The sequence below is a fragment of the Mytilus californianus genome, unplaced genomic scaffold (assembly GCF_021869535.1).
Source record: "Mytilus californianus isolate M0D057914Y unplaced genomic scaffold, xbMytCali1.0.p SCAF_10, whole genome shotgun sequence".
Taxonomy (NCBI): domain Eukaryota; kingdom Metazoa; phylum Mollusca; class Bivalvia; order Mytilida; family Mytilidae; genus Mytilus; species Mytilus californianus.
In genome coordinates, this window is record NW_026262582.1 from 38,021,102 (window position 1) to 38,041,648 (window position 20,547).

The window sequence follows — 20,547 nt, forward strand, 5'->3', positions numbered from 1 at the left end:
TTATGGAAGAAACTTATAAAGGTAGTACACTGATCTCCAATACAAAACAGACAAAAATGAAAAAAAAAAAAACTCACCAAAGATAAAAGGACTTATGATTTTGTACGCCAGACGTGCATTCCATCTTTAAAAGACTCATCAGTGACACACGAATCATGAAAGTGAAGTAATGAGCTATACAAACTCTTATCTTAATATTAAGTCTTAAAATAAAGCCTTTCAAAACTATAATAAATGAGATGATATGATCTTGACACATAATTACAGAAATGCATTGAAATATGTCATCTGGGATGTCATTAACCTGACATATTATTTTATGAAATTTTGGTATGGGGTTTATCATTTGTCTATCTTTTTATCAAGATGAGATCACCTAAATCTTCCACTTGTAAAAATTTGATCTTCATTAAATCAGTCTTATCAATAAACTATTGCAGCCACAGGCCTAACACTGTTTTTTTGGGAAATTCATGTATTCATTCTACTGGCCTGTAGTAGAAATTCTTATTGGCCCAATGTAAATTTTACAAGCCTGGGCAAGTGGGCCTGCAGTCAAGCGTCAAGACTTTATATTAAAGGAAGATCAATTACATGGCAAAAGACAAAGGGTGAAAATGGATTCTAGCAAACAGGACTAGCCCTAGAATATCAAGAAATTTAAGTTTATATAAAAATAAGAAGATGTGGTATGATTGCCAATGAGACAACTCTCCACAAGAGACCAAATGACACAGAAATTAACAACTATAGGTCACCATAAGGCCTTCAACAAAGAGCAAACCCATACTGCATAGTCCGCTATAAAAGGCCCCGAAATTACAAATGTAAAACAATGCAAACCAGAAAACTAACAGCCTAATTTATTTACAAAATAATTTAGTATGTATTTATCAATGTCAAATTATTTTAAGTGGTAGCATTCTTTTAAAGGAGTAGGTATGATAAGAGCCATAATAATGCTCCTAACATTGCAAAAATAGTCAAATCTTTACAAGAATTATATAATCTGGACACTTAAGCACATAAATATGTCACTTACAATGTCATTATAATGTGGAAATTAATACTTATTTGTTCTAAAATGGCCTTTATACACAGCTTTTTTTTTATGAGCCAAGGCCTTACCCAGAATAATGGTTTACCCACAATACATCTTTGTATAATATGTCATGTAGTAAAATTTCTTTTTGGGTAATGCATAGGATCATATCTTATTACTAATGACAAGATCATTAAATGAGTCTACTTTAGAAATATTTGGCCTTTTTGCATTAAATGCAAGACGTTTGAAACCCTAATTCAATATGTTAGATAGAAGAAAAATATTAAGGTAGACTAACTTCTTATGAACATTTGAAGGATGGTATTCTATTGAGTCATAATATTTTTTTATTTTCAAAATCAAGAGACTAAAAAATATCCTTGGCCTTATTATATCTTCTCCTTAAAAATTCTTTTTGATATGTACTTTTAAAAATTAAAACCTTGTAGGTAACATTGCATGCCTCAAATTTTTGGCATTATTATAGATATGTAAGCTGTCTTTAATAAATAAACAAAATAAACCAGTATTTGGCTTCAAATTGGTATTTTAACTGATCATTTAATTTGAAAGTTTAAACCATACACTGAATTAAAAGTTCAATTATTGGTTAATGTATAATATGGCATTTAAATATTATTTTTTTTAACAAGGTTTTAAATTTTTTCCAAGCCTATAATTTATATCATGAAATTAAATATGCTTAAATCTATGGATATAAATTTGAAGTGAAATTTCATATGTTTTTTAAATTAATTTATATTAAAATTTTAACACAAAAACATATATAGTGAAACCTGTTTTAAGAGACCACTTTAAGGAGAGCAGAAAAGGGAAAGGGGTCTCATAAGACAGGTAGTCTTTTAATACAGGTTTCGTTCTTTATGAAATGCACTACAAAGGGACCAAAAATTAATGGTCTTATAACACAGGTTTTTGCTTAGTACAGGTGGTCTCTTTAGCAGGTTTGACTGAATATGTCTTTTCAACCTACTGTAAGCAAGTTGCAAAGTAGAGTATATCTAACCCGAAGTTTTTTTTTTGAAAGGCACCTTTGGACATGTTATGAATTAATTCTATCAATACATAGTAAATTCTGCATGGAAAAAAAAGTCCATAATTTTCAGTAATGTCAAACTCAATAATCTTTTTCCTATAATAATCCAATAAATCTGATCACCACAATGACCAAGTATTGTCCCATTCAAATGTTCGGTACGTTGCAGCAGATTTTTCACCGACAAACTTCCCTAAAGTTAGAAATGGTAAATTCCAGAATTGCCATAGAGAAAACTCAAAAAATCAATTATGTTAAAAATCAAAATAGAACACAATTAAATTTGATACAAGTAATTTTGTGACATTGAGAAACTTTGTTGACAGACATGCAATTGTCTAACAGAGTTACACACATCAAAGTGTCATGCAAAAATAGGATTTAATGACTTTTATAAAGTGTACTAGTCCTTGGACCTTATTTTAGACCTATGACGAAAAGTCATACTGTCTTTTCTTATACATACTAAACTTGTATGGTATACATGGAATAAACAGCTTTAACACTTGTAATTTCCTTTAAAAAAAAATTACAAGCAGATTTCCTGTTACGAATCTTTTTCAAGCAAATCATAAGATTTTAAAAGGCTGTCTTTTTTAACTTTATATATGAAGGTTTGTTCAGGTTAAATAAGATATTTAATTTGGGATTACAAGTAAGTAAATACTGATATAATAATATAAGGACAAGAAGTGGGCACAACCACTTCAATTCAGATGAGGAGCTGTTCAAGCATTAATTTGTATTCAACAAGCTATTATTTCAACTTGGAATTATTTTTAATTATGGAATTTGCAAAATTTCTTGTGCTTGAAATTTTTAATAAATTCCATGTTTATTCTGTACTTTAATGTTCTGTGCTGCGCACAACACTTTCTATTACAAAGATGATAGTACATTTTCAATAGAATGTATTGTGCCGCGCACAACACTATCTATACAAAATACATTATATGGAAAGTGTTATGAATCGCTAAAAACATTATAATACCAAATAAACATGGAATTTATTAAAAATTTCAAGCACAAGAAATAATGCAAATTCCATAATTAAAAATAGTTCCAAGTTTAAATAATAGCCTGTTATTATTACAATGATTGCATTGAAATTCAGGTTAATTTTTTTTTATATGTAAAAGAGGTGGGTACGAGAGGGTCTCATCAGAATTCCTCAGAAAATAAATATCAAATCCAGAATTTCAGTGAAATTAATGTGTCTGTTCTTACATCACAATACAATTAAATCCTGAATTCCTGACAAAATAACTGACTGGGTATTCCTGAATTCCTGAGAATTAAATGGCTCAATCCCGAATGGTAAAGTCCATAATTTGCTAAAGAGAAAACCAATTCAATAAAAAATTCAAATAGGACAGAACATTTAAAAACAGTATGAAATAATTTCTTCAAGAATGATGCCTTAGCTGTATACATGAACATTGAAGGAGATTTCTCCTTGAGAAATTTTTGACAGACATACAATTATCTATGAGATGTACACACATCCGAAAGTCAAATGATGTAAAATAAGACCATTGAAACCATACAAATACCACTGTCCCAGGTTAGGGGGAGGGTTGGGCACCCCTAACATGTTTAACCCCGCCACATTCTGTATGTGCCTGTCCCAAGTCAGGAGCCTGTAATTCAGTGGTTGTCATTTGTTTCTGTGTATCATATTTGTTTTTCGTTCATTATTTTGTACATAAATTAGGCCGTTAGTTTTCTCATTTGAATTGTTTTACATTTGTCATTTTCGGGGCCTTTTAAAGCCGACAATTCCGTATTGGTTTTACTCATTGTTGAAGGCCGTACGGTGACCTATAGTTGTTAATTTCTGTGTCATTTGGTCTCTTGTGGAGAGTTGTCTAATTGGCAATCATACCACATCTTCTTATTTTTATCTATACATAGTTCCAGCTAACTGACTTTTTAGTAGGAACATAAAACCTTTCACTTAATCTGTCCTGCTGACTACCTAGCTAACTTTATTTAGGCATATCTGTAAGACCAAAACCTATGACAAATATTTATACAGCTTTTCTAAAAAAAAGTTATAAAATTGGTACATTGTGTACTAGGTTCCAAGTTGATGTGACCACAAACTCCCTTAAACAAAAACATTAACACGATTTGGAATGGACAGACAAACTAACAGATGGGCAGACTGGAAAACATCATACTCCTCTACTTTTGTAGGTGGGGATTATACAAATTGAACATTTCTAATTTCATGAAGTAAATCTCCTGTTAAGAACCTTTTTCTTAAGATTTTAAAAGGCTGTTTATTTTAACTTTATATATTAAGGTTTGTTATGGTTAAATAAGATATTTAATTTGGGATTAAAAGTTACGTAAACACTGATATAATGAAATAAGGACAAAAAGTGGGAACAACCACTTCAATTCCAAAGAGGAGCTGTTCAAATATTATTGTATAATATTCACAAAATAACAAGAGTGCACAGGCTGAGATGTCTCACCTATTTTACTGATCATGATTGACTACAAATATCACATTAACTTATTGGGCCCCCTTATTGATATGTGGTTAATGCATGGTCTTTTTACAATTACCACTCCTACCATTGTCTTTGTGAGAACCCCCCCCCTCTCTCTCTCCTTTTCCCATGCTGAAAGGGTACGAGTGTTGGTGTGTTAACCAGTAAAGTAAAAAAATCTAAATTTTTATCTAGGATGTTAGTTTGAACTCCTAAAAATCTGCAGATTTGATAGTTTTGTAGATTGAAATTATTGAACATTTTGACTATACATTTATGAACGTTTTTCCTAGCTCTAAACTAAAATAAAAAGACCCTTTTTATAAGTAGCAAAAATTACTTCAAAAAAAAAAAAACAAGTGTTTGTTTCAATTTATTTTTCAGTTATTGTTAGTTACAGGATAACTTTAATTGATATTTAGAATCATTACAAGATATACTTGTCCGTCAGCTTTACCTGACATATTAATGACCTCATTTCATGAATTACTGATCAAGGTTAAGTTTCTTGATAAGTTGGTTTCTCTGAAACTTTAAGCAAAAGGTCAACTATATTTGGTGTATGGGATGACTGTAAGGTGTACCTGTTCCTCTTTCATCAGGAGTAATCTTAACTTGACCTCATTTTCATGGTAAATTGGTCAATGATTAGTTTTGTGGTTATACTATGGAGATCCTCAGATACCATAAGCAATAAGTTGTGGATCCAGGACATTGAAAAAGGCATGAAATCTTTGAATATTGTTTTTATCGGTATACATATTGATTTTATTATCAGTAAATTAAAACCATACTTAATATTACATATATGTACTTTCACGGTACTACAATCTGTTTATACCTATATTGGCATTGCACAAGGTCATGTTTTTCTCTGACTGTTAATGAAGTCTTTACACTAAATCCATTGGATGTTGGGTGTGTACTGATTGATCTTTAAGTCGTAAATACATGATTCTTTTTATTAGTTGTTATTGGCTTTGAACTAGCTGTCAGTAACTGTGAGTACACTCAGATCTGTACTTAGCGTCTTGTTTGTTGTTAGGGATGAGGGATGAGGGAAGGATATATACCCTGCCACGTCCTGTGTTTTGTTTGATGTTTTTCTATGTATCGCTCTGATGTGTAAAGCCTTTTTCAACTGATTTTTATAGTTTGTTTTTATGTTGTGTTGTTACAACACCAGTACTAGGTAAGGGGAGGGTTGAGCGCTCATAAACATGTTTAACCCCGCCATATTCTTTATGTGCCTGTCCCAAATCAGGAGCATGTAGTTCAGTGGTTGTTGTTGGTTCACGTCGGTCATATTTGTTTTTTGTAAATTGTTTTGTTATAAATTAGACTGTTAGTTTTCTCATTGAATTGTTTCATATTTATCATGTTGGGGCCTTTTATAGCCGACTATTTGGTATGGCCCGATTGGGTTTTCTCATTGCAGATAATTGCTTATAATTGCTTCCATCCACTCCATTTGAACTTTGGTGGATAGTTGTCTAATTGGCAATCATACCACATCTCCTTATTTATATATGTACTTATAAACAAAACATACTCTTTGTGACAGTTTTTCATTCTATCATAGAAAAGGAATTACATATTGATTAAATGATTGTTGTGTGATTTAATGCCCAGAGGCAAGTATTTCATACATATTCAGAATGGTGAGAAATAATTTGTACAGACATTTGTACGGGTGTCACCTGTTATCCAATACATTTCACACATTATCAATACAATGATTGAAATCAAATATTGTAAGTCAACTAATTTTCATGACTTTCATGAGAAGAAAAATAACAAGAATAAGTAAAACTTGCATCTTTCCTTATACAAATTAAATAAATCTTGTTTCAAAATTCTAATAGGGTTACTACAATAAAACAAATTCAATAAGACAAATAGATAATAGTGAAAATTAACTACTGTTCAGACTGCTAGAAAGGGTTAAATGCACTTTAAGTGTCTATCAGAATGATTTGGTTTACAATATACAAAATTGTTAACTTACTTTTTCCATGCTTTTTGTATTCTAAATGCAGCTTTCTGTTTCAGACGGAAATTCTTTTGTCGTTGTTTTTCTATAGATTTGGCATTTTTGACTCCTTCGTGTGACCGTAACAATTTTTCTTGCTCGGAAACTTCTTTCTCTCTTTTCCTGTAAGTAATACGAGCTTGTTTAGACGATTGCAACAAACCATGGATGGATGTGGACAAAGTTTGTAAAAAGTGTGGCATTTTTAATGAATTTATCTAACAATATACAACTCTGAATTGTTTGAAACAGTCTAAAATCACAGCTTCATGTGCCTGATATATAAATGATCACATGTTATGTCTACAAATTTCTGATTGATTCTGACGATGATCTTCACTTTTATCAAATGCAAATCAAATCCAATTCTCTGTAATAACAAAACTCATGTGAACAACTTTTTTTTTTGCACAGTTTTACACATTTACTGTTTGTCACTAAATATATTGCTTCTATACAATGCCTGCTGAACTAGTGAAATCTTTCTATCACATTTGATTTGAAATTTGTCCAAAAAGTAATGCTAAATATAGTTTTCTTCCAAAAATATTAAAATGTCTGTTAATTAATTCATATACTTTTAACTATTCCTCAGGAGATGAAAAGTTCAAGAGTTTAATAGCCATTTCTAAACAAATCCATAGTTTAAATATAATGTAAATCCAATTAAAATTTCCTTAAATATTTTTAAAATCCACAATCAACTTATAAACTTGAAATACAGATGAAAATGATAAGTCTAAGTCCACTTCTAACTATTGAAATGGCATATTTCTAGTTCGTTGTTAGGTTATAGAAAGACCTAACAACTAAAACACAGGATATATGATTAGAAAAAAAAAACAATCGCAGCTTTGTGCAAAAAAATGATCTATCATGCAAACTCTCCTGCTTATAAAACTAATAAAATTAAAATTGCATGATTCAGTTTACAAATTTAAACAAAAAACTCTCTGTCGACAAAATTTACTTATTGTCCCCAAGCGTGAAATTTGAACATTATATATATTTATTTCCATTTAAAATTACACCCTCAATTTGTTAGCCTAGGCTTCTTAGTTCTATGTCTACAACAAAGTGTTTTATTGTACCCTTATTTCTAAACCATCATACTTCTTATATCGAACCAGAAAAGCAGAAAATTAAATATAACACATAACAAATAAGAAATAAAAAGACTACATCCAATTTGTTCATATTAAGAGCCAGTTCTATTATCAGTTTTTCAATGGATTTTTAAAGTTCTCCATAAAACGCTGTTGGTATAATTAAACACTGATTAAAAACACTTACTCATGAAAAGTTTACACATATATGACTAAATTGTGTTTATAGAAAATATTCTATTGAGAAAGTTTCATTTCAGTTAATTACACAGGTTACAAGCTCTCACATTAATTTGTCATAAACTGAGATTTTTTTATTTAATTGACAATTTCTTATTTCATTTTATCCATTTCAATATGTACTTGTTGAAACTGACGCTTGAGTATAAAGTACTAGTATCAACTGATATGTAACAGTACAACCACACTCAATATCACATACCTCCAAAGAACTTTCTTAGTCTTAAGGCAAGAAAAAATATACCTGTGTTTCTGCCAACACTACCTACCCTATATTTTTGTGCCTTAATAATCCTAAAGTTTTTTTTGCCATTTTGGAACAAGCATTTATATTAAAGTCAAGAATAGTCCTCTGCAGAACCTAGGTAGAAAACTTAAAACTCTTCCCTACCTTCTGACCCTTACTCTTTCCAGTAGGTTAGCGGAAAACGGAGATAATTTTTTACCTACGCAAATTCCAGTACAGTACAAAACTTATTACATAGATGATGATGATGAATTAGTGTTAAGTGTCCAGTAGCAAGTATTACATGCATATAAGGAGGAGAACATGTAAATGCTTAAATTAATATGAAACAATTTTTTTCTTATTTGCAGATTGCTAATGAGCCACTTGTGTCGTGGTTTTTATATGTAGTGAGATCTGTCTAAGCTGAATCCTGTGTAAACAGAAAAACAATCTACACTTAAGTCTCAGTGGAGGATTCAGAGGGAGCATAGAGAGCCTGGTACCCCTTTGATAAGAAAATATATTAGCATAAAATTGTCCAAATTTTTTTCTCTATAAATAGCATTATCTGCACTTATGCCTACCCCAACCCCCTTTTTTCATAAATCTTGGTGGATCTGTCCCACAGTCTTGTATCAGTATATTTAATTGATTTTTAATAGAAACGTGATTGGATAAAACCTAATAGGAACAAAAACTTCAGTCCCAAATAGATTCTAATGGTCAGACAGATTTTACTGTTTATAAGTCATTCAGTGTTTATGATAAAAAAAAAAATAAAGCAAATAAAATGCTCCGCTGGGCCGCAACTTGATACGACCGCAGAGGTCAAACCCTGAACAGTTGGGGCAAGTATGGACACAACATTCAAGCTTGATACAGCACTGAATTTGGATTGTGATTAAATATTTGACACAGCATAGGTTTCTGACACAGAATGAATGTGGTCTAAGAACTTAAAAGTTCTTAATTTACCTATTCAAACCATATCATTATTATTTGCTTTTATAAATAAATCAGAAATAACCAATTTAAAATGGAAAATTTTAAAGAAAAAAAAAGGAAAAAATAATCCCCCCTCCCCAATTTTTTGAACCCCCTTATGATTCATCACCCCCAAACTCAATCCCAGCCTTCCCTTTGTGGTATGGTACCTTGCAGTACAATTTCAGAGAGATCCATACACTTGAACACAAGTTATTGTCTGGAAACTAGAAAAATGCTAATTGTTTGGCCCCAAATTCCTAAACGTTTAGGGCAATTACCCCCAAACTCAAACCCAGCTTTCCCTTTGTGATATGGAACCTTGTAGTACAATTTCATAAAGATCCATACACTTAAACACAAGTTATTGTCCTGAAACTAGAAAAATGCTTGTTTTTTTGCCCCTTTATGGCCCCTTATTCCTAAAATTTTGAGGCAATTACCCCCAAAATCAATCCCAGCCTTCCCTTTGTGGTATGGTACCTTGCACTACAATTTCAGAGAGATCCATACACTTGAACACAAGTTATTGTCTGGAAACTAGAAAAAATGCTTATTTTTTGCCCCTTTTTGGCCCCTTATTCCTAAACGTTTTGGGCAATTACCCCCAAACTCAATTCCAGCTTTCCCTTTGTGATATGGAACCTTGTAGTACAATTTCATAAAGATCCATACACTTACACACAAGTTATTGTCATGAAACTGGAAAACTGCTTGTTTTTTGCCCCTTTTTGGCCCCTAATTCCTAAAATTTTGAGGCAAATACCCCCAAAATCAGTCTCAGCATTCCCTTTGTGATATGGAACCTTGTGGTACAATGTCAGAGAGATCCATACACTTACACACAAGTTATTGTCATGAAACTAGAAAAATGCTTGTTTTTTGCCCCTTTTTTGTCCCAAATTCCTAAAATTTGGAGGCAATTACCCCCAAAATCAATCCCAGCATTCCCTTTGTGATATGGAACCTTGTGGTACAATGTCAGAGAGATCCATACACTCACACACAAGTTATGTCTGGAAGTTACAATAAAGCTTTTTTTAGGCCCCTAATTCCTTAACTGTTGGTACCATAACCCCCAAAATCAATCCCCACCTTCCTGTTGTGGTATGGAACCTTATGGTAGAATTTCATAGAGATCCATTCACTTAAACTAAAGTTAGAGTGCGAAAACCAATGTGTCTTCGGACGACGACGACGACGACACCAACATCATACCAATATACGTCGTATAAAAAGTACAAACCTGATCCAAACTAAAACTACCCATAGAGCAATGTATTTCTCAGACAAGATCTGAATGTATTCGACACATGGTGTTTTGTTTTACTAAATCAATGTTTCCCTATCATGGAAATAAGAATACTGTAAATTCAGAAATTATTGAGTTGTTTCAATTATTGAGAAAAAAACAACAGTTTTACAATAATAAAAACTTGCATTCATAATTACAGTAGTGATTTTTCTTCATGAATTTTTTTTGTAATCACATTAATTAGATTTCTCATTTTGTAATATGTCAAGGATTCGCAATAATAAATGCATGCATTAATTGCTGAATTTACAGTAAATAATAGTGCTATTTTTATTTAAAGAGTTCGCATATCTATCCGCAGTAAGTTTTGATGAAATCTTGAAAAGTTTATAAGCAGAACCTGTTATGAAATGAAAAATCAACCACAACTAAACACCCAAGAAATTAAGTACCTTTGAAAAGAAGAAAAATTTAAACTCCTTTCTTCTTTGTACTATAATCTTCATAAGGAATTACGATATAAGTAAAAGGGTATATTGATACATCACCAAGCTCAAGCTTTTAACATACATTGTAGTTGAATTTGCCTAATTTCAAATTCATGCACAATTTATGAATTATTAATGATATTAATAAAAATAGGTATAAAATAATGATGGTTTAACAATACTGTTTTACATCTAAAATTGTAAGTATTATAGGTGTATGTTACTATGTGGGGAATGAATATAAATGTTCTCATCTTCTAATTCTTTTCTTAAAGTTTTCTTTTAAAATTATATGTTATTGCCATTGAAAATTCAATTTCATCAATATCAAAATTTAATATACAATATTACCCCCTCCCTTCCCCCATATTCATATGCAGTTCAACATGGCATCCACACTTGTTGGCTACAATTTGGAGTCAACCTGGCCTTAAAATCAAATATATTTCAATTTTTGGAATCAAATATTCAATCTTTGTTAACTTTATACTTTCATGACTTTATTAATTACTTAGTTTTGGTGCCAAATATACCTTTTTCAAGGTTTAAAAGTCTATTTTCAAATTATCAGTTTGATTCTGTCAGAACATACTTTTAACACTTTGTGTATTGTAAACTGGTTCTACATTTTCTATACCAGACAAAATGGACTGATCCCCATGAAAAGCATGATAAGTTGAAAGTGATATGGCACTTTAACCACTCTTTTATAAAACAAATAACTATTGATATCAAAAGTTTTTAGTGCAAAAACAAAAGAAAAAAAGAATGAAAAGATTAGGAATACTGAAAGATTACACACAGATAAATTTGGTAGTTCCGCTAGCTCTTCATTGTCAATAAAAATTTGTTCATCCTAATGGAAGCAACTCAAAATGAACTGTAATTACAGGGTCAATTACGGAATTTGCAAAAAGACTTCTAAGCCATTAAATGACAGAAAATTTAGAGAAATTGCACAATTAATGAAACCTTACCTATAAGACTAAAGAGGTTATTTAACTAACCAAATTAATCAATTTACACACTTTTGATTACTTTTTTAAAAGATATGTTTTTCAGAAATCTTAAATCATGAAATAAGCTGCATATGAAATCTTGACAGCTTAAACCAGAGAGATATGAGTTAAACTACAATGAGACAAAATGCCAGCAAAAAAAACTTCTGGTTTTAATCACTTCCATAAAATACACTGTAAGATTTTATATCAGAAAAAGCTTGTATTATGTAAAAGACTGACTTAAGATTCTAAATCTTATAGGTAGCATGGAGTTCACATTCAAGTCCGAGGATTATAATGTATTTTTGCAGAAGATAATGTTTGTCATAAAAGAGATAAATGAGGTGTAAATCAATATATAAAGTTTTGTTTAAATCTTTAATGTATGATTATAAATTGACTTTTTTTCTTTCTCAGGTTTCTAGATGAAAATAGGTATGGGAAAAGAACGTTTATGTATTTAATTCTGTAAACAAGTCACACGATAAAATATGACCCAGCATTAATACATTTGTAGTTTGTCTTTATTGTGTTAAAAATGAATTGATCTACCCTACTGCTGCAAGAACTTAATAAATATTAATTCAAAGTAGAAAATATGAGACAGGATTTATATATCCGAGTTATCAGGTGCAACTGAACCTTCATTTATAAAAAACTTAAAACTGTCAGATATTACTTAATGTCTGAAAATGTAATTTTTTCCCTTGGGATAATCATGTTGTCTTTGATAAAAAATACCATAGGTTCAAACAGTGGCTATTGAATGTTTCAAACCTTTCTCAAGCTTTGAAGTCTGACACTAAAAAGAGTACAAGACAAGATAATCTAAAGACCCTATAAGAAAGATTCCAGCCACATCTAATAAGGGTCCCTTAGCATCAATTTGAGACGCCGGGCCATTCTTACCTATGAAAGAGAACATGAGATTTATACCCTATGAAATTGTACTATTTTTGGTGATCTCAAAATAACTCTTTATAAAATTTGTGCATCTGAAGCACTTTTCTGGATTAACCTTCAATAGGAAAGTTCAAACCTTTCTATTTGAAAATACAGGGATGTTAAAATACGTAGAAACCTGAAAAATACTGACATAAGAGGGACCTAAAAGGCAAATCTAAATTCATCTAAGGTCAACCTTGTCTGCAATTTACACACCTACCTACTCCTGAGAAATCTTAACCCAACAAATATTTCCACGAATAATAACGAATCCACAGTCAACAGAAATCTGTTACCTGTATTCTTGTTTTTGAGCGAATTTCTCCACAGCAGTAACTTTTGCTAAACTCTTTCTCCATTTAGCTGATGTAGATGGATTTTCAGGAGATGGTATTCCTTTAATTGATGGTAAAGAAGTCTTTGATGTCATTGAGAGTGCATTAATTGTTTGTATTTTCCCTGTTGCCATTCTAAATCGATCACTCCCCCTTCTGAATAATTCTCCCATGATTCACAATCAAAACGATCTTATTATATATATGTTTCAGAAAAACTTGAAGCCTTTTATATGAAGCAGAATAATTCAAAATAAAAAGACTTTTGATTCAATAAAAATGCTATGCACATTTTCCTTAAAGATGACTGACACTGTACTTTAGCAATATATTCCAATTCATCTAATATGTAACCCTTAAAAACACAAATTCCAATTAACTGCTTAATGTAGAATTTAACATTCCAAAATTTTTAACCTCTAATTGTTTTTATTGAACTTTCTATATACAAATCACCTCCACATCAATATATATATATATAAGATGAATACAAATATACTAAAGTTGAAAAATATACCGCAACCGTAGTAGAGAATATCCCATTACATTTGACAAGAAAAGCGTAAAAATTAAGTTCCTCAGTACACTTTTAGTCAAACTTATCATTCATAGAACATCCATTTTATTTATTTTCTAAAAAAATCACTAAACAATGGCTCCAAGATATTTTTCCATCAATGAAAAATGTCAATCTATATCAGTACAATGCATTATTCCCAATAATAACATATACAAGCATACCACTATCACTTAACGAATTAAATGTTCTAAAGATTTTCAATATTAATTTCCCCTTACCAACGGATATGACCACTGGAGGGGTTTAAAGCGATTTTAATTTTTAATTCTTCTATTGTTTGTATTAAGAAGAAAACTGTGAAAGATTTGTGATTTAAAATCATCTTATATAAGACTGATTAGTTTCTCGATTTTGTTGTTTCAAGTGGCACTTTACTTGAAAAAATAATTTCATACAAATACATATATGTATAAACTACAATGACTTATTCTTTGTATGACACCTTGTTCTTTCCCTATATATATATAAATGGTGCATCCCTTTTTTTACTGTATTTCAGCAGACCAATTAGGTTAGTTAATAATACAGCATAGATGTAAAAATAAAGAGCTGCGCCATGAGCGCATGATACGCCCGTTGCTTTTTCGACGAACAAAGTTCCATAACTCCTCAATGTCATATCAGAAATTTATAAAAACTAAATGGAGCTTAGTTAAATAGATATAAACCAGTCACCAAAGTTTCATGAAAACAACTCAAAGCGTTTTTGAGTTATGGGAAAAAACAGGAAAATCCCCCCTTTTTTATGAATAAAATCCTCTTACTCGGAAATGTGAACTTTAAAATTTATAAAAATCGAAAGTGAACTTACATCAACAGATATAATCAATTCATCAAAGTTTCATGAAAATTGGTTCAAGAGTTTTTGAGTTATTGTCCGACATGTTGATGACTGACAGATAGACAGACTGATGGACGGATTGACAGACAATGGTATACCATAATACGTTCCCGTAAACAGGCATATAAAAACAGTATAATCTGAAATGTATCCACACATTCATATCTCCATGCAAATCCTGAGAGTACACTTCTACCTGAGATATTAGTTTAAAAGATTCACATTTACATGGTTTATTTGGGTTTTTTATGCATCTGTGTACAGTCAAACCTGTATTTAGCAGTCATTCTTGGGAAGTATAAAAAATTACTGCTCCAGAGAAGCGACCTTTTAAAATAGGTTCCAAATAATTCTAATTCCGACATTGCCTGTGCCCTGGATCGGGGCAAATTGTTTTAGTGTTTTAAATCGGTAGAGTAATCGTACTTGCAAGCAGTAATATAAATAAAATGGTGGATACCGGTGCTGTAAATCGAAGAAAAATTCGAAATATCTGAATATTCCTAGAGAATATTCGTTTGTACAGTTTTCAGTGGAAATTGAAAGAAGTGGAACACAGGAAATTCACGAATCCACCTTCTATTGCACCATCTCGTTTGCAAGTAGGTTTGGACTTTCAATTGGACTTCGATATTGGTAACATTTATATTTGTAATAAGTCTATTCTTCTTCATAATTATTTTGGTAGTTAAAAAAATCATAAAAATTTAAAATGACTATTTCGTGTGGAAATTAGGCGACCTCTGATCGCATTAGACAGATGACCACTGAAAAGAGTCAAATTATATAGAGAAAACATTTGGGAGGGTCTGAAAGTGACCGTTAAAGGCAGATGATCACTGAAACGAGGGGACCTGAAAGTTTAAGGCAAGTTTGCATGTACGTTAAAACTTGTCAGTCTTGTTGATTCCAGTGCTAAAGATACTGACCCAGCCAGGTCACCTAGCAAAGACTATAAAATTATTACTGCTTCTCCAGAGCTTATAGTCCAGGAAATTGTGTAACTATCAATTCATAAAAAAAAACAAATATAAGAAAATGTCATGTAATTTAAATTCAATCCGTATTCAAGGTCCATAGCGTTCAGCAAAAATCAGATTTGGTCATGTAGTACTTTGATCTACATTGTAGGAATTTAATCCAAGTCTGACATGTCTGAAATGAGTTTAAGTTTTATGCAAATATAAGGACTGCATTAAGATTAAGAGCTTTTAAACAACACTTTAAAGGTCTCGGTAAATTAAACAACTCATTACCCACACTTTAGCAACTGCATAAATCTAATGACAGTTTTGAACATCCAGGCCCAGGAATCTGAAAATGTGATGGACAGATATAGGTATAAATTGAGGAAGAAAAAGAGAGGAACTGCTTCTATCGATTTTTTGGATTTTTTGTCTTGAAAGATTCAAACTATTTATTTACAAAAATAAACACATCCATATAAATACACTATGGAACAATTTGTATATTTATTCAGTACAAATTGATTTAATATAATTGTTTTTGTAAAATTTAAAACCAATTAAAGTGAATTATATTGTAATATAATTTTAACAATTGAAAATCTAATCATGCTAATATTGACACATGGTATTTAAATTTATCTGTACTTGTTCATACCTAGGGAAGATTTCATACTTGTCAAAATCAAACTTTCATGCTATCTTATTGGCCAAATAAATGGGGAATGTGTCCATGGGACACAGATGATGCCCCAGCTTGCATGTAACATTATATAGGGACATAACTTAAGAACGGTAAAAGAGACCCTACCCAAATTCATACTTGATCTGAGTTTTGTGGAAACAAGCATTGTGTATAAGATTCATAACATTTAGCATTGTTTAGTTGAGGCAAACTTAAGTAAGAGAACGGAAACGAAAAATTCAGCAATTTTTCAATATGTAAAGGGGCATAACTCTAGAAAGGTAAAAGTGACATCACCTAAATTCAAACTTGATCTTTGTTTTGTGGTAATAAGCTTTGTGTATTAGCTTCATAAAATTTGGTTGAGGCAAACTAAAGTTAGGGAACAGCAATTTTTCCATTTGTAAAGGGGCATAACTCAAGAAAGGTAAAAGTGACGTCACCCAAATTCAATTTTGATTTGTGTTTAGTGGTAATAAGCATTGTGTATAAGTTTCATAACATTTGTTAAGGCAAACTAAAGTTTAGTTAGAGAATGGAAACAAAAAATTCAGCAATTTTTCCATTTGTAAATGGGCATAACTCTAGAACGGTTAAAGGGACGCCACCAAAATTCAATCTTGATCTGTGTTTTGTGGTAATAGGCATTGTGTATAAGTTTCATAACATTTGGTTGAGGCAAACTAAAGTTAGAGAACGGAAACCAACTTTGGGATGTACGGATGTACAGACGGACAAGGGTAAAACTTAATGCCCCCTCCGCTAAAGCGGGGCATAAAAACAGAAACCAATTACGGGACATACAGACAGACAAGGGTTAAACTTAATGCCCCCTCCACTACAGCGGGGGCATAAAAAATAAAGTCTCTCACTCTGTGAAACTTAGAATACCGTTCCAAAAACAACTGAACCGTAGGAAATCTATAATTTATATTTCACTAAGTAGGATATTTATATTCTTAAAAAAGGAAATATATGTGGTAGAGTTAAAATCTCTTTACATGACAATGTTAGTCAGCATAAATAATTATATAAATATCATATGCGTCCATGCAAATGAGAATAAGAAAGGGGATATAATTCTTCCCTTACCATTTAAGATACAGAACTTTCTCATTTTAATTCTTACATATCCCCCACCATCTACAGTTGATACCTGAACAGTAAAAAAAGGCTGGAGCCTAGAGGTTACATTTAGGAAATTTTAGTAAACAATTTTTACCACAATGATAGTAACATTTTCAAACCACCAAACATATTACTGTAAATTCATAGATTTTTATGTGCATTATATATAACTATTGCTATTGTTCATTGTTGTTGAATAAGGGTCAAAATCCACATGGATTCATTATTGCCATTTCAAGAATTTTGCATACAAATATAAATGCTATAAATATTCAAAAAGAGTGTTTATTTTAAATTTGGCAAAACCTATCCCCTTTGCAATTCCAAAATCATCACAGGCATTTCTTCAACTCAAAACAGCAAATTACAATGAAAAGACTTTTGAGACAATATGTCTGAAATATGATTCTGAGAGTAATTTGTAATCACCTTCAAGAGGGTAGGAATGCCCTTTATCGTCAAATGGTCATTTTCAGCTACCATTAGCGTCAACTTGGTTAAAATTTTATCGTGATTCGTCACAATATCCTTATCAGAGGTCTCAAATAATTATCCCTTATTGTTATTTTTGAAAAGAATTTAACGTGATTCGTCAAAATCAGTCAATTTTTTTATCATCATAAAGAAAATGTACATTTTATATAGTCATGCACCAAAAATTACCGTTAACGTCATTTCGCAAGATTTTTTACCGTCATTCGTCATGAAAGTACCCCTATTAAGACTCTCCTTCAAGAGAGTTATATTTTCAAAATTTAAGTATTGATTGTGGATAATCATATAATATAATTAATGTCTTTGGTAAAGAAATGGAATCGGTTTCTAAAATGATTAAGTGAAAAATATTGATAATGTCTGAGGTTAATTTATAAACAGATTTGGCAGGAAAGCTTACACCATAATTTAATCAATATCTGGTTTATCATATATTTATCAAATTGATCAAAACCAATTTATATGCATGAAGAGGGTGGTAAAGGGGGGTGCTTGCACGGAAAAAACGTGAAATAAGACATAATTTCACGTTGAACGTGAAATAATTTCTGTCATGAACATTGCACGAAAAATAAAGACTTTGATGTGAACCTTTTGTGATTGAGTCACTGTCTTCTTGTATATATAAACTCTCTGTTTTACTTGTTATTCCTGATTTAGTATAGACATTTATGATATAAATGGTTTACCACGTTTAAAAAAGTATTTCTTGACGATCCGTGCCAAGTGTTTGAATTTTATTTGAAAAATACGGAGAAAAGCAAAATAAGCATTTGAAAATCACGATGCACGTAAAATTAAATAAGCAGAACACGTTGAACGAGGCACCTGTCTTGCACGACTGAACGTCAAATAAAAAAGTAAAAACATGTTGAACGTGAAATAAAAAACGGCGATCACGTTGCACGTAAATAACCCTTTACCACCCTCCATGAAGATTCTACCATATACCCCTGCAAGTTACAATATCTATCCATCGAAATAGTCAAGTTTTTAAATGGTAAATATAATTGTACTAAATGGGTTACATGGTAGAATCTGTTTCTCTAATGATTAAATTGAAATTGCTGATTGCACTGTTCCAAATGGATATGGCCAGGAATTATACAAGACATATCCAATGAATGTGTGGTTTATCAAAAGGAGAAGGTCTGGTAAGGGCCAATATTGTCCTAAAACTTCAGATACATCTGATGAAAGATTTTAGACACTTTTTAACCACACAAGTGTCTACTTCAGTCAATTCAATTAGTTTATGTGAAAGATTTGAACTGATTTGGTCATTAATGACGCTCAAATTCAAGCTTAAATATGAAAAATCTATCAAATAAGCCATAAAATGTCACTTTTCAGATGGTTTTTGTCTAAAATGGAAGTGGCCACATTCGTGTTCACTCTCAACATTTATATATGTTATGTATTATTATCAAATACAACATACATTTAAATATTAAGACTGAACACAAATGCGGCCACTTCCATTTCAGACGGAAACAGTCTAAAAATTAGCACAAATACTAAAATTGTGAAGATTTCAGTAATTTTGCATGAATTAATGATGCTAGTACCCGATACATGTGCATTGTATTGTCAAAAACAGCCCATATTTATGTAAAAGAAGTATTCTACTTTCCAATAAATAGCTAAAAGTTTACATTTTAACAAATTTGTAAAACTGCTATATTTTGGGGCCAAAAAGGGGTCTTACTGGGCCTACTCCTTTATCAAACTATTCAGAAACTGTATATATGCATACAGAATTAGAAACAATATAAGTAGTAAACACCTGCGGTAGAATCCATGCTAAAAACAGTCCCAAACATTCTAAACTAACTGACATGCCGTTTACCAGCGGAAGGATCCATGCAAAAGACAGTCCCAAACCTTCCAATTAACTGACATGCGGTTTTTCATGCACAATTTTAACAATTCTTACCACATATACAGACTGTCATTAATTTTCATACCTTCAAGTAAATTATTTATCAAATAAGTCATGAAGAGTACATAGCATAGCCTAAAAAGAAGTTTCAGTGTAAAACTGTAATTTAGTGTAAAGTATACTATAGTACATTCCCGGATAAATCATATTTCTGCAAAGTCAACAAGCCCAGTTACGGTAGGATTCAGCAATCTGAATAAGTTAATGAAACTAACTATCCCAACCACACAATCTCAAAAGTTGTATTTTTGTCTAGCTTATAGTTTTCTGACTACATCATGATTAGGTTTTAGATTTGACAACATTAGCAATGATTCAACAAAAGACTTTGTCATCAACCATAATGTTTGGCAGCTCTGTAACTCATGGCGAAGACCTGTTCAGACATTGACTCATGAGTAAGTCATGACTATTTCTAATAAACAAACTTACTTTTTGGCAGATATATAACTCATGGCTAAGACTTGTTCACACTTTGGCTCATGAGTAACAGTGACTAGTTCTAATAAACAAAATCACTTCTTGGCAGATATATGACTCATGGCTAAAAATTGCTAGGACTTTGGCCCATGAGTAACAGTGACTTGTTTTTAATGAACAAAATTACTTTTTGGAAGATATATAACTCATGGTTCTGACTTATTCCAACATATGGCTCATGACTTGTTTTAATCAACAAACTTACTTTTTGAC

The 20,547-nt window shown here is 31.4% G+C and overlaps 1 protein-coding gene across 1 annotated transcript in view; it reads right to left on the reverse strand.

The window, feature by feature from the left end:
* LOC127718071 (inversin-like) overlaps positions 1-20,547 on the reverse strand; it is a 94,243-nt gene that overhangs the window by 22,210 nt on the left and 51,486 nt on the right. The window contains exon 19 of the mRNA XM_052223971.1: positions 6,612-6,758. Coding sequence (XP_052079931.1) covers positions 6,612-6,758 — 147 coding nt within the window. The remainder of the gene's footprint in view (positions 1-6,611; positions 6,759-20,547) is intronic.